General features: G+C 39.1%; 1 protein-coding gene across 3 annotated transcripts in view; it reads right to left on the minus strand.

Moving 5' to 3' along the window:
• The window catches only part of GTF2I (general transcription factor IIi), a 53,509-nt gene that overhangs the window by 6,521 nt on the left and 31,505 nt on the right, over nucleotides 1-15,483 (minus strand). For all 3 annotated transcript variants that reach the window (XR_016459181.1, XM_090122264.1, XM_031591906.2), the window contains exons 15-30: nucleotides 15,321-15,379; nucleotides 12,681-12,752; nucleotides 11,922-12,105; nucleotides 11,532-11,599; nucleotides 9,202-9,273; nucleotides 8,495-8,678; nucleotides 7,964-8,022; nucleotides 7,451-7,534; nucleotides 6,869-6,964; nucleotides 5,915-5,980; nucleotides 4,877-5,060; nucleotides 3,936-3,988; nucleotides 3,131-3,241; nucleotides 2,354-2,437; nucleotides 1,379-1,562; nucleotides 483-511 (exon numbers count right to left, since the gene is read on the minus strand). Coding sequence is in view for 2 of the 3 variants with exons in the window: in XM_090122264.1 (XP_089978390.1) it covers nucleotides 483-511; nucleotides 1,379-1,562; nucleotides 2,354-2,437; nucleotides 3,131-3,241; nucleotides 3,936-3,988; nucleotides 4,877-5,060; nucleotides 5,915-5,980; nucleotides 6,869-6,964; nucleotides 7,451-7,534; nucleotides 7,964-8,022; nucleotides 8,495-8,678; nucleotides 9,202-9,273; nucleotides 11,532-11,599; nucleotides 11,922-12,105; nucleotides 12,681-12,752; nucleotides 15,321-15,379 (1,589 nt within the window). In the remaining variant the exon portion in view is untranslated. The remainder of the gene's footprint in view (nucleotides 1-482; nucleotides 512-1,378; nucleotides 1,563-2,353; nucleotides 2,438-3,130; nucleotides 3,242-3,935; nucleotides 3,989-4,876; nucleotides 5,061-5,914; nucleotides 5,981-6,868; nucleotides 6,965-7,450; nucleotides 7,535-7,963; nucleotides 8,023-8,494; nucleotides 8,679-9,201; nucleotides 9,274-11,531; nucleotides 11,600-11,921; nucleotides 12,106-12,680; nucleotides 12,753-15,320; nucleotides 15,380-15,483) is intronic.

A 15,483-nucleotide genomic window follows, 5' to 3' on the forward strand; every position in this document is an offset into this window, starting at 1 on the left:
GATGTTAAAAAATAAGGTCACAATAATTATAAGCAACTTGAAATACTAAGACTTGTTTTTTCAAACCAAATTTGAGTAACATGCAATGCAACACACTGGTAATTGCACTCTGCCTCTCTCAACTGTCATAGCTTCAGCAGAATGCAGGACTTCTTATTGGGACACGGATCTGCAGCTGCTCTAAAGTTGTTTATTAACTTAACTCCTGCTAATTCACTGCTACTATGATGGATTCAAACCAAAAACATAGACACTGCCATGAAAGTCTGTTCACACTCAGGGTCCTAAATCTCTTTGGGACTCTGCAGCTGAAAAATACAAAATGAGTGTCTTGCATTTTCTTATCAAAGTTAATGCTAATTTTAGGCACTGATCACACTGCTCTCGTGTTCATTTTGCATTCCACAAAGTCAACGTGGAGAAAACTGATCCTGGTAAGTTACAAAATTACATTTGCTATCAGTGTCACAGAAATTACTTACGGTTGTTCATCACAAGTCCTGGAAATGGTCTGTAAAAAAAAAAAAACAAAAAACAGAAAGAACACACCATGCTGATTCTGAAGCACACTGTGTGGGATCTCCCTCTTGAGGCATCCTCACCTAAAAGCTGTGAGCTCTGCTACCAACTGCTAACAGAAAGTGGAACAAAAGGAGGTACCATCATAGCACCTCCTGGGTGCTTAATGGTCCTGGGTTGAGAATTCAGACACCTTTCAGTGAAGTTGTATTTAAATAGTGTCCCTCTCTCTCCATAGAGACCAAAGCTTTCAGATACCTTTGGAGCAGACTGTCATTTCATGAGTTACAAAAAATGTAATATTTGTTTTCAGTTCCTGAAGTCCTCCTGAGTGTGACTCCATATTTCATCTACTCTACTTCATGCACACAAATACACTTTGTATAGATATGTGTGTGCATATACAAAAATTAACTTATACTGCAATTGTAAATATTATGTCTTAAAATATTAGAAAAAACATCAAAAAAATCTACCTCCACACAAGAATTTTGATACAAATTTCAAAATCACTAGGAATAATACAAGCACAAATATACTATCTACTGTCAACAAGTTTTGGAACAGGGAACTGTCTCCAGGCTTGATCTTATAAATAGGACAGAGCCCACAGCCCTTCAGTACATAAAATGAGTAAGACAGCATCTCAGAAGACAGCTTGCCTTAATATTAATAATACATCCTTTGTCATACTGCTACCAGCATCTAGGCTTCATTTGATCTGACACACTGCTAACCCAAAGAGCCATATCTTCACTACTGAAAGAGGCATTGCAACTTCTCTTTTTGCAATGTGAATTTATACAAGCTACAGGGTTGTCCTCACATTCATACAATCTAATCCATGGCAGCTCCATACCGGATGACAGTAAATTTGATGAACTCTGATGATTCCAAAATCTTCCTCATGGAGCTGATCTCCAAATAACTGGGAGCTTTAAAGGACACTCCAGGAGGCATCCCATCCACCACCACGCAGCCAGGGTTGATTGTGATTTTTCTGTACGGGACTTTCACAGGAAAATTCATACCAATGGCTTCACCTAAATGAGAGAGGTCATGTTTGTTTTCAAGTTCACATATTTATGATCACACTGAAGAAAGAAAACACAGTTAATTAAGAAACTAAATGCAAATACAAGCTTTCTATCACATCTGTAAACGAAAATCTACTTGATGATTAAATCATTAGTGATAGAAGTGGGTGTTCTGGATTGCACTCATGAATGTTGCTGCAAGATCATTAGTTTAAAACCCCACTCTGACAGCTCCCACATAAGAAACCCAGATTCCCTCTCTACTAAAGAATAGACTATCTAAGGAAATACCAAAGTGAAGGAAAATAAAGCATTTCCTCCAACACCCACAAAAAAACATTTCAATACAGCATTAGCAAAGGAATTTCAGATAAAGAAACTCAGGTGATTATTGTTGTACAGTGCAATTACACAGTAAAATAAAGAAAACTGGAAGTTGTATTTTGAAAATTACTCTAATTTCAAGTATAAATTGCTTGAGACTATAGAGCTGTAAGATGAATCATGGTTTGCAAGCAAAATAAATATTCTGTCCATGTATACACAGAAAGAAATAGGATGTGGGAGAACATAAAGCTATGTGTGCTGCTGAGACTTCTTAGTTCAAAATACCCAACAACCTACTTGCATTATCAAAGATTCTTCTGGAAGCCAGAGCACAACTTTCATATACAACTCTCAAATTTGTTCATTTCATCTCAGTGATGATATACACCAGAAATGATGATTCAGTAACGTCCACATGAGCATTAGTTCCATTCACACCTATGTCAGAAGGGAAAGTAAGAAGCACTTACCAAATTTCCTGCTGAAGAGATCATTCACTTGCTCTCTCAGTTGTCTGGCCTTCTCTACCTTTGAAAGTCTTTCACTTTCATCATCTGAAATAAATTGTTAGAAAAGCATGAGAATTAAGCATGCTTTTCTTCCCTGAAGTTTGAAAACACACTTTGTCTTTGTTCCCACTTTTGACAGTACCATAGAATTGTATTTACACAAACAACATAAGATCTCCTTCCTAGACGTGGCTGTGTAAGCTTCATCTGAAAACACAAACTATTCATTTGCTTACAGTACATATAATGGTGGGGGAAACGTAAAAGCAAAGTGAGATTCAATCAATAGCCACAGCATGCAGTGGAGCTCCTTTCTAATGAGTGTAATGCATGCTTGAGAAAGCAGTCAGTGTTGTTTAAGAGAAAACAGTTCAGCCTGCATTGTTAATCAGTTAAATCCAAGATCAGATCTCTTGAAGTTGTCAAGAAAGCTGGCAATCAGTATTTAATTTATTTAAAGAGTTAAAAAAAAAAAAAAAAAAAAAAGGAAAAATAAGGATACTTCTCAACTTGAGGGCTGGATCAAGAATATTCCAGACTCATCACCAAATAGATACTCATATTAATACAAGTTACAAAACATTTAACATCTTGGAAAAACAAGATGCTAAATGTTGCTTTTTCTTGCCTGTACTTGTGCTTCTGTCAACTGTCCAGGTTGTAAGAAAATATCAGATGAAACAAATACTATGAAGACTGCAATACAAGGAGTACAAAGTGAAATCAGACTATGCACACCTAGCAAAGTTACTTGAATGATGTTAAGATCTTCAACTCCTGCTGCTGTGCTCACTGCTGTATTTGCTGTTGTGCTTGCTGTACTGGCTGTATTAGGTGGATTCTTTTTTTCTGAAAGTAAGAGAGTTCATTTAAAAAATAGCTGTGGAGAAACACACATCTTGAATGTGAGATATAAAGGAAATCTGGCAAAACAGCAGATATTTGCAAAGCTTTCAAAGCACACTCAATCTCGTTTCCAAAATGCATTCACAGAATTCTTCCCCTGCATTTGTATTTTGAGCCACACAGTCCAGACTCAGAATAAAAGTTAACAATGACTCAAAACATTCAGTCCATGACCTGCCTCAGCTGACGTAATTTTCTACCAGCTATCTGCACATCATCCATGGAGAACTTCCCATTTAAAATGAGCTACGTATCAGCAGCAATTAACCTAAGACCTGAACTACTCCTACAGATTGTACATCACTTGTTGTATTTTGATGAAAGGCAGTAAAACTCTATCAGACACGAATATTTTGTTGTGGATAACACAGAGTGTTAATACACCCTTGCTAAAGCTATATTCCAAATAGTTTGGAAAGTAGAGAGAGCTGCTATGCATGCAGGCCAGTGGCACAGGACTTCAGGCTGGGCCTCAAATTCAGCTTGGATAACAACTTGCCTACATCTTAAGACCAAACTCCCAACCACAACACAGAGTGAATCTTTCAGGGATTCATCAACACCAAGCAGCATTCCTCATTTGCATTCAATCCTTGAAACAGACTTCTCTAGGGCATTAAGCAGTTGCAAAACTCACTCTGGGGACTTTTAGCAGAACTCTCCTTCACCGCCGCCTCAAACATCTCAGGCCTGCAAGGAGATTAAACATTTCATGTGCAACAATACAATCACATTTATTTCAGCAACATTAAAGAAAATGCCATATCCCAGTGGTTATTTTTTAAAAGACAGGAACTACCCAATATCACAAATGCCATAATCCTCTAGGCCAGACAGAGACCTCCACACTTCCCCTGCTTGTTTCCACACTGGCATATGGCTATCTAAACCCCAACATATGCAACACCATTTTTCAGCCTTCTGTACACTGCCACTAAGCTTTTGCTCTGGCTGACTCATAAGTGCCCCATGCAATAGGAACTACACAGAATCATAGAATAATTTGGGTCATCTCGTTCCAACCCCCTGCTATAGGCAGGGACACCTCCTCTCTAGACCAACGTGCTCACAGCCCACTCACCCTGGCCTTGAATGCCTCCAGGGAGGGGGCATCCACAACCTCACTGGACAACCTGTTCCAGTGCCTCACCACCCTCACAGTAAAGAATTCCTTCCTAATGTCTAGTCTGAAGATACCCTCTTCCAGTTTAAAACCACTGGTCCTTATCCTGTCACTACCTGCACTTATAAAAAGTCCCTCCCCAGCTTTCCTGTAGGCCCCTTCAGTTACTGGAAGGAAAAAAAACAAGTGATACAAACACTGAAATGGGCTAAAGAACCTGGACTTGTTCTTCAGCCCTACACAGGTCATGAGTCTTCCAGAGCAGAAGGAAACGACTGCATCTCACTCCACCTCCACAAGAGCTTTCTAATCATTTGCTCATTTACTAAGATAACCCAGTGCGTATTTTAGACAGGTGAGAGAGTCATTCAGCAACTTGGCATCACAGAGTTTATTCTTCAGCGTACAATTCATTTCTAAAGGAGAGGATTACCAGAGACATGTTAGACTCTTACTTTTTAATAACGAATTTTATCTTAGATTTGTTTCTCAGAATCTTCTCTAGCCTCGGAATTCCAAAAGTAGAAGGTCGTCGGAACGGCACTCCATCTGGTAGGCCTTCCACATAGAAAACCTCCGGGAAGGATTCAAACAATGCAAACGGGACCTTCACTGGCTCATTCAGCCCCAGTGCTTCCCCTGAAACACAACAGAGCCAATAATCCACCAGCCAGACAACTGCTGTGCTTGTAGAAAGGAGAACGCCTCGGGTATAAAGAGGTTATCACAGCTGGCACATACACACTAGGCTAAGTGGAAGCAGCAGGCTTTGCTTTTCTTGGTGATGGCTGTAAGTAGGCAAGAAGAAAAATAATCACCAACCTAACACATCTTCATGCAGTGAACCGGATTATAATTAGCAGTTGAAAACATCAGACAGCTTATGCCAATGGCTTGGCCTGCATGCAAGGCTATTAGTTGTACTTCACTTTGTTACACGCAACACGTTTGTCTCTGTTTTTGCACCAATGGCAAATGACACTGGTGTTTTTGTTCCAAAAACTGCACTTGCAGGAGTAACAACTGTCTCGCTCCAATTATTGGAGGAGATGGTTCAATATGCATATATGTATGTCTATGTATATACATACAGCTTCCTACAATGACTTCAGAAGAAACAGTGAGAACTGACTGGGCACATGACTCTCTAGAACATACATTATCATACAGAGGCTCCAGTCATACAAACTCCCATTCATAATCAGAGTGAGAAAAGCTTAACAGGAGTGGCAGGATGTGGAATCACCATTTCTCTGGGTCATTAAAGAAGCAGTAATCAAACCACAACTTCTCCATTTCCAAACCGAAATAATGAGGGGAAATGTGACACAGAACTGCAATTACCCTACGTGGGAATGAACTCAAGTGAGAGAATGCCTACAGCATGCAAGGAGTGTAGGACCTTGGGAAGAAATGTGTGAACATATCTGTCGTACATCTAACAGTGTGTTCATTAGAAAGGCATCTCAGTGATAAGGAATCAACGAACTTACCACATTTTTCATTAAAAAGATTTTCAACTTTCTGCTTTAGGTCAGTAATTTTGGCATTCCATGCCTCTGTCAGGAGAAAATGGGAACAATTAAATCAACACTCATACAGTAAATTAATCCTTGCAGAATATTTTAAAGCTGTCTAATAAATTATTATGCTTGATAACCAATTTACTGTGACATTAAAAAACAAAATGGCTTTCATTCTGCAAATGACCCTGTTCTGCTGCAGCCTAAACCTAAAGCCAAAGCTTTGAAAAACACTGTTACTACATAAAGCAAGTGCACTGAAATTAATGCAAGAGTGATCCAAATTTACAATATCAAGCAAGAAATGGCTCATCTGAGCCAACTGTCAAATAGTAGCAGAAAGTTTTTCATGCATTCAGTGACACATGCCCAACTGTGTCACTTCCCTCAACTATACTGGTTTTATGGAATTTGTAGCACTGGAGAGGTCCAGAACAAAGATCTCACAAAATCAGCTCTGTTAAAGCATGGCTTACTAACCATAGTTCAGATCTGCCCCTCTCTTACACACCACTCATGAACATCTGCACAGAGAGGCTCAACACTTCAGGTTCACTGAGGGCTTATTAATCTTATGCACAACATAAGAGCTCAGCTCTGTTAAAGCACTCTCATGGCACTGTGCATCAGACAGCAAATCCATCAAGAGTCTGCAGCACTGTGACATGGCAGAGCAGCACAAGTCTCAAGGGTTTAATTCTGAAAGTTAATAAGATCTTAATGGACCTGTGATGCATTTGAAGAGCATTCTCCAAACATCATCCAGGTTTCTCCGATGCATATTACTATTGATGACTGAGAACTGAGTGTATGTGAAAATACAAAGTTTGTGAATGAATTCAAAATCTCTCTGATATGAAACTACCAGATTTTTCAACACCAACATGAATGGAATGTATCCATGCCAATTCCCATAATATTTACCAAAAGAAAAATCTCTTCCTCTTGGCTTGAAACTCATACTGGACCCATTGGTTTGAGAATTAGTTTGAACATCTGCTGTTTGTGCTTTATTAGGACCTGTAAAGAAAGACATTGCTTATATACACACAGAGAGCAGAAACAAACATCATACAGAAGAACAACATCCAACTTGATCACCAGAGAAAGCTTAACTTCTGAATCAAGATTGGAATTAAAAAAAGCTTTCAGAATTTCTTCTAGGATCGAAATTAAGCATTTGACACAACTGCTCATATCTGCCATTTCTCTGCTCAGGACTACATCAGTTCCCACATCTCTGCTTGGAATAAAAGGCTCAAGCAAACTGTTAAACTCACACATTTTACATAACCATCATTGCACAGAATCCAGTATTATTCAGAAATGAAAAATAAAATCTTCTATATTGAAATGTATCTGCAACCCTGAAATGATACTGGGTTTGTTACACAAGGTGCAGACAGAAATCAATTCTACAGTATGAAAACTTAAAAGAACAGGATAAAACAATTACAAGAATAGAACAGGAATGTGTAAGAATATTTTATTATATTTCTTCCTTACCTTCTTCAACAGTAACTTCTATCTCTGGAACCTGTAAATTGCTTGCAGGACCTTGTAACCTTTTTGAACTCTTTGGATTTGCTGCTAGAAATCAAGATATTATAAGCTGTAATGCACAAACACTCTATGTTGTGTAGCTGCACAGCTAACAAGAAAACCAAACTCCATTTTGAAAATTCTAACAGACTAACCTGTATCTGTACTAAGCACAGCTTACACTGTAAAAACTGAACAATCCAGACAGCAGCAAAATAAAATTTGTAGAATTTGGATAAATAGTATATTCTCTATTGGAGTAGTCTTAAGTAAAGGAAAAAAAAAAAAAGAAATATACTTACATTCAAGCAATTTTTCTTAATACTAGTAGATTCAGAGGCTACCTTGCTAGTTTACCTTAAGTAATGACTTTGTTTGCAACATCCTGCTTTCCTACCATAAAGACCTCTGTCTGCTAAGGAAGCAGAAAGCAAATGCTTATGAATCTATGGCAGTAAATAATACTTAACTGTTTACCTTTAGTGTTTAATTGACTAGCCAGTCTTGATGGCAAATAGGAGGCGACAAGCTCAGGCCTAAAAATCGAACAGAAAACAATTCAATTCTATATGCAAGAAAAATAATACAGCAAAATATCCCAAATTTCATGGAATTCTGTCAGATTCAGATGTACATAACATTCCCTTTCCACAATAAGGTTCTGTTAGAAGCATGTGTGACTCTCCATCTATAAGTGGAAAAAAGCCAGAAAAGAAAGCTACACATTCTACTCTAATAAACAAGCAAAGAAAAACGAGGAAAGAAAAACAAAACGAAGCTTCCAGGTACAGGGCCATTTTTTTCTCCCTAGACCGATGATGCACAAAACACAAATTATGCATTTAAATTTCCTAAGGATGTTACACGCTTTTATGAGATCAATTTAGGTGAAAAATCTCCTGCTTCATGGAAACAGCACTTAGCTAGAATTTAAGCACCTTAATTTTCTGAGAAGAAAATCAATCAACTTCAAAATCAGGAAGGAAAGTAACTGAATTACAAACTTACTTCTTAACAACAAATTTGATTTTGTTGCTCCCACGGACAATTCTTTCCAGGCGTGGAATCCCAAACCACGTGGGGCTCCGGAAGGGAATTCCTTCTGGCAAGCCTTCCACATACAAGTACTCAGGGTTTGATTCAAATACAGGATAGGGAACTTTCACTGCCTCTGAAAGCCCCAGAGCTGAAGCTGCAAATGAAGATTAACAACAGTTTGTACACTTGAATGGAAGGTATTCTAACTCAAGTGATTTTAAGAAGCTTGGCTTCCAGAAGTTGTTCTGCTCAGAGGTAACAAAGACAGCCAACTAACCAAAAGAAATATGTACACTGATTTTCTGTTCTTTTATGTAGAATATTTACAAATGAGGCCTTTGTCCATTGTGCCACAGATAACATCTCTTTTTTAAGCTCTTATCTATTTGTATCTAATATTTTCTTCTGGCAACTTCTTACATCCAAAAGCTTTCCGTACACTTATCCTCTCCATTATACAGTTGGAAAAACCAAGGGCTAGGATGTTGTCATAGAGTCATTAATGTAAGTTACTGGGATGAGTCAGTGGACAGTATGCAAGAGAAGTCAGCACTTCCAGACATCCTAGCACATTTCTGATGTCTTAAATTAAGTACAGTAGAATCGAAAACACCTTTTACAGAATAGTTTTAAAACACAGCAACTTTATAAAAGAGTTAATTTAACACTTCACTTACCAAATTTCATATTAAAGATCTCTTCTACTTGCTTTCTTAGCTTTGTGATCCTGACATTCCAATCTTCTTTGGCTGAGAACAAGAAACAGATAAAGCATTATTCAATTCTAGATAAAGAGATATATTTGAACATGTTTTTCTCAACCTAATGAGTAGACAAGGACATACAGTAAATAATAGCTATTAATGGAAGCTTAAATGATACATGGAATTCTCTTTATATAATGAAAGATTTCTTTAAACGTTGTTACAAATTCCAAAATTGTCCAAATTGGGAGAACTTGTTTTTCAGAGCAGGATGTCTTTCAGATGCAGGAAAGAATTATTCTAGTGGGTTTCCAAAGATAGAATTAATTCCAGTGTATAACAGCCTTTACAACAGAAGACATGGACTTAAAGAGTGCTTTTCTGAACGCTTTTATTAGCTTAAAAAAATCATCTTCAATCATTTTTTTTTGTCACAAAGAAGTCAATATAGGAGTGCTGACTATTGGTAGCTTAGATGAACGAAGGATGCTCTCAGCAGCCAGAAATTACTCCTTTTTTCTAGCAAACAGCGCCAGATCCTTCTAGAAGAGATGTTAAGGCACATGTGAGATGAGGAAGCGATCTGAGCAAGCCAGCATGGCTTCACTAAGAGCAGACTGTGCCCAACCCATCTAACAGCCTCCTACAGTGCAGCGACAGCATCAGTGGTCAAACAGAAATGCAACAGATGTCATCCACCTGCACTTGTGTAAGGTGTTTGATATGGTTCCACACCACATCCTTATCTCTAATTTGGAGAGAAACGGATTTGAAGGCTGGACTATTTGCAGGTAAGGAATGGTTGGATGGTTGCAGCCAGAGGGCTGTTGTCAACAGCTCTACATCCAGGTGGAGGCTGGTCAGGAGTGGTGTCCCCCAGCAGTCCACATGAGGACCTTACTCTTTAACATCTTAACTAATAGCACAGGTGATGGAATCAAGTGCACTCTCAGCAAGTTTGCTGAGGACACCAGGCTTGGGTCAGGGCAAGCCTGGATACGTGCACAGACTGGGAGAAGAACTCCATAAGAGGAGCCCTGAAGAAAAGGGCTTGAGGAAAAGCTGACATGAGCCAGGAGTATGCACTCACAGCCTGGAAGGCCAGGAGTGCTCTGGGTTGCATCAACAGAAGGTGCAACCAGGCAGGGAGGGGACCATCCCCCTCTGCTTTGCCCTGCCCTCATGAGATCCCAGCTGAGTAATGCATCCAGGCCTGGGGGTCCCAGTACAGCAAAGTTGTTGAGCGTTTGGAGAGAGTCCAGAGGAGGACTACAAAGATGATCAGAAGGCTCAACAACTCTCTTACAAAGACAGGGTGAGAGAGCTGGGCTTGTTGAGCATGGAGTAGAGAAGGCCTCTTTATGGCATTCTAGTATTTAAAGAGAGATCATAAGGAGGAGTGAAACCAACTTCTTCTACAGATAGATAGTGATAGGAAAAGGGGCAACAGCTTAAAGCTAGAAGAGAGGAGATTCAGATTAGATGTCAGGGGTAAGTTTTTGACAGAGAGTGCAGATGCCCCACGCCTGGAGGTGCTCAAGGCCAAGCTGGATTATGCCTTGGGCAACCTGATCTGGTGCTTGATCCAGCAGTCAGCATCCCTGCCCACAGCAGGGGGGCTGGAACTAGATGGTCCTTGAGGTCCCCTCCAACCCAAGCCATTCTATGATTCTTCAAGTCTGATTTTCTTTTCCCCCCTGCAGAGAACTCAATACAATTGGTTCTTGAAGTCAGAGCTTGATTATCCAGAGAAATGTGTGGGAAAAAGCCTAGAACCTCTGGATCTCAGTCTGTGTTATTACCACAAGCAGATTCACACTTAAAAAAATAAAATCAAGATCTGGATTATACACTTCTGTAGCAAGAAAAGAGCATTCTGTTGTCTCAGGCAAATAACAATAAAAACATCACACTAAATTAATCTGGATTCTTTCCCTATTTCAAAAGCACTTGTGCTTTCAAGAAGTCATTCAAATTCCCTAACAACACAGGCTTGAAGAAAAGCCCAACTAAATCAGCTGTGAAACGCTAAGGGACTCCAGAGCTTTGCATCAGACCAGGATAACAACTCCAGCTCTCCAGGGCTGTGCATAGGATCCATCTTAGCTACTCAAAGATAGCTGGACTGCACTGCAATTCAGAAAGCCATCCGTTTTCATGATGATCAGTGTATCCTGTTCAAACCTCACAAAAAGCACATCATGGCATGCATCACAGAAAGATTACTTCTTGAAAAATGCTGTAACAAATCAGTTTCCACACCAATCCCTTGAGACTACACCAATGCCCCTTAGAGACAGCACCTGTCTTGCCTGGTGTGTCTGTCCCAGGTTGAGTAACTTCAGGTGAACTGAGAGTTAGCAGCTCTGGCCTGCAAACAGAAAGCAGATCATCTACCCATTCTTCACACAACGTAAGTAATGCATGCTTTTTATAACATTAAGTGAAAAGTTTGGCTCTTTCTGTTGAGCATTTCACACTCGTGAACATACTACCAAAATATTTTGGAAAACTTGCCTGGATTGCAAATACTCAGTTTAAAAATGCAGAATATTTCACGTGCCTGTTTGGCAAACAAAGACTGAATGCTTTGTGATTGAATGAAACCAAGTGGTTGATTACATAAATGGTGTTTGTTTGCCCTCTTTAAAAAAAAAAAAAAAAAGAAATGAGGCATTAAAACAAATGTTTACCTTTTGATTACAAATTTTATTCTGTTGCCCACTTGAATTATTTTTTCAAGGCGAGGGATCCCATACCATGATGGACTCCTAAAAGGAATGTTCTCAGGTAGACCTTCAACATAGAGGTCAGCAGAATGGACCTCAAATTTCTGGTATGGAACAGCTTTAGGCTCAGTGCTCCCCAAGGCCTCAGCTGTTAGAACAGAATAAATCCATTAACTGGACAGTTTGCCATCTCCCTCTGTTAAAAACAAGCTTCATTCAAAGCTACAAAACCTCCACATTACTGCATGCATGACCTTAGAAGTTGGTACAATGCAGGATATCTGAATCCAACAGCATCCAAGACTCAGCACATCAAGAACAAACTTCTACCAAACTGAATTATGTTGCCATTGGGCAGTCACATTGCTAGACATTATTAAGGGCTTCTTCACTAGGGCATAATACAATGGTTTTATCCAAAGTTTTAAACCTGCTATAGAGCAACACGTAATATTTTAACCCAGATTTTATAAAATAAAATGGCCAATTTCATTAAATTCATAAAATCCAGAAATGTTTAAATTTTAATGATACTGCATTTGACTTCTTTTACTAAATGTTTAACTAGTTGTACACACAGTAGAGTAATACTACTTTTTTTCTCCAATCAGCTGCCAGGATTATGAATCATGAAAGGTGCCACTTATGAAGACATTGACACAAATGATTGAGAGCAACCTTCAAGAAATACAAAACCACAACAGTAAACAACACTGTGCTCACCAAACTTCTTACAGAAGAGCTGATCTACCGTCTTTCTCAGTTTGTTGATTTTGGCATACCACTCCTCTTTCGCTGTATTTTAGAGTGACACAGGAAAAGAAAAAAGAAGAAACATTCCCTAATTACTTTGGTTATATTTTCAGTTGGATAGCTGAAGAAGCACGCATTCAACTCTCAATCGCAGTGCTTTTATATTCCTTCAATCTGCAGATCCCATTTGGAGGTGGGATCAGTTGTTTGTTTTGGTTTTTTTTTCCCCCATTTTAATCATCTCAAATATTACCTTAATGCTATGCACACAAAAAGCTTGTTTTCAGGGAGTTTTCCTTAACATCCACAAGCAAGCTTTCACAACAGATGCAGTATCATTCTGCTCCTAGTTCTGAACTCATGCTGAGCTTCCTGAATCTATTTCTCTCATTGTTTGTGTACAATACCTATTAAAATCATAGAATGGCTTGGGTTGGAAGGGGCCTCAAAGATCAACTAGCTCCAACCCCCAATAAATTACATCAAATGATTTGAAATCATTTGAAATGTCAAGCAGCTTAGTTCCAACTCTCTGAAATGTTGCCTTGACAATGCTTAAGATATGAGTTAAGTCATAACTGAGATGCAGAACATACAAGTGGCAGCTATGCAGATTAACATATCCTAGGTGAATAAAACAAGCTTAAATCTAGTTTTTCATCATTTTATTATTTGAGCTTCTTTGGTTGCTCATTAATGCATGTGCATCTTCTGTAGAGCTTGTGAGAGGAAGTTTTGTAGCTGAAGACAGTGTGAGATTTGGTCCTCTGAAAGAGCAAAATGACAATGTCAGCTCTGTCCTGTTTGGTAGTTGGAATGGTAGCAGTTCTTGTTCACGTTCTGTCATATGTTATTTGTCATTTGGGATAAAAGCCCAGGTACCTTTGTCTGTAACAAGCAACCACTGAGCTGCCATGATGCAGGTGTAGTCAGCATGGACAAACAACTCCCACTGCAGAACTGTGCTGCACCAGGCTGCCTTATCTTCATAGGCACCTGTTCACAATTCTTCAGCCATTTCCTGAGCCCGATATGTCTTCTCAGGACTTCACCACCACACTATTTTAAACACTTTCCTGACCACCCTGTTTCCCACAGGAACACAAACGTGAATCATCTTTCTTCTGCCGGTCCTAAAAACAGCTTCACTCCCACTGGGGGCAACCAGTGGGAACACAGAGACACAGAGCTGAGCCCAGGGCTGGCTCTCCATCCTGAGATGGCAGAGGAGATGCTGACCTACTGGGAAGGGGAGAATCCAAGCACAGAGAAACCTGAAGGAAAGGAGGCTCAGACAGCTGCTCTGTTCTGAGATGGGTTCCCCTGAAATGGTGCCATCACCTTTAGCAAATGTTTTCTGAGAAGTAACACAGAAGTCACACACAGATGTGGCTTCATCACAAACTTGTGAAGACAAGCAACATATAATGAAATGGACTGCCACTATTCTTAGCTACAAGGGATTTACAGGATATGTAACATACCTGCTCTGTCTTCATAACCACCATATTAAATGTGACAGAAACAGCAGAGAAAAAGGCTTATTTTAAAACCCACATATGAGAACAGTTGTGTTTAAGAGTCAATCATTAGCCTACTATTTTTACAGCCAAATTTGGTGCTCAAAGGAGCAGTGGGTTAAGACTCAAAACCCTAGGTTAACTTATACTGCACAAAAACTTTAAAGAGGCATCCTTAAGACATCATTTCTTAATTTAAACCTTCAGCATCCACTTTAAGTACAGTCTTTGATATACTTTTTAATAACAGAAGACTACAGGTATGTAACCCACTATAATAGTGCTTTAGTAGTGCAGACAATACAGTTTATACACTTGTGTCTGTCTGAACTTGGAATTGCTCTGCTATGACTACAAACACACAATACAGCCAGGCTGAGATTGCCAGCCAGCTGCATGGTGGGGTTGGGAGCAGTTGGTCTGCTACCACAGCTCAGCCATACAAAGCTCTCAGCACTTGGCACACTTGGACAGTTAAAAGAAAAAACAACCCTGAAACCCAAAAGACAGTGGAATATAACTATGGAGGAAATCAAGCCCAGGAATCAAGCAAGTCACACACCACACTAATAAATGTCTCTATTACCAGTGCATTCATTAATGCATTTTAGTTCATCTAATTTTGGTAAATACCAGATGTAAGTAAATATTCCTGAAGAGCCAATCTCAAAGCACGTGACAAAATACTTTACAGTATGTCTATTCTCACTCGAACGTTTACAATTTTACTTGTGGCTTTAATTAATGTGTGGCTTTTTTTTTTTTTTAATGCATCTCAAAATTCACAAATTTTGGGATGGCACATCAATGATTTTTAAAATATCATTCTGCATCTGATTATATTAACTTTGAAAAGTGTCGTGCTTATGAATAAAGAATAAATGCAGAGGAAAAAATTGCTAGATTTCCAAACTACTTGCAGGATCTGAAGACTTTATTGGTCAACTATCACTCTGTAGCTAAAAGATTATCCAGAACAAGAAGAATTATTTGCAATGTGTTATCAGTAAAAGCTGATGGTAGGCATTGCTAAGACCAACAGACAAGGAGGAAACCATATGGTACCCAACTTGCACATCTGAAGACCTACCTCCTGCAGCTGGTTTGTCCACTGGTGAATCTTCTTGTGTTGAATTCAAAAGCTCGTGCCTAGAAGATTTAAGATCCATGCTTCAAAAGTGATACAAACTGGGCAAAACCAGAAGTTACAGCCCTTAGTCACAGCCTCTCTAGCACATACATCTCGCAAATAA

The sequence above is a fragment of the Phasianus colchicus genome, chromosome 21 (genome assembly GCF_987193195.1).
Source record: "Phasianus colchicus chromosome 21, bPhaCol1.hap1.1, whole genome shotgun sequence".
Taxonomy (NCBI): Eukaryota; Metazoa; Chordata; class Aves; order Galliformes; family Phasianidae; genus Phasianus; species Phasianus colchicus.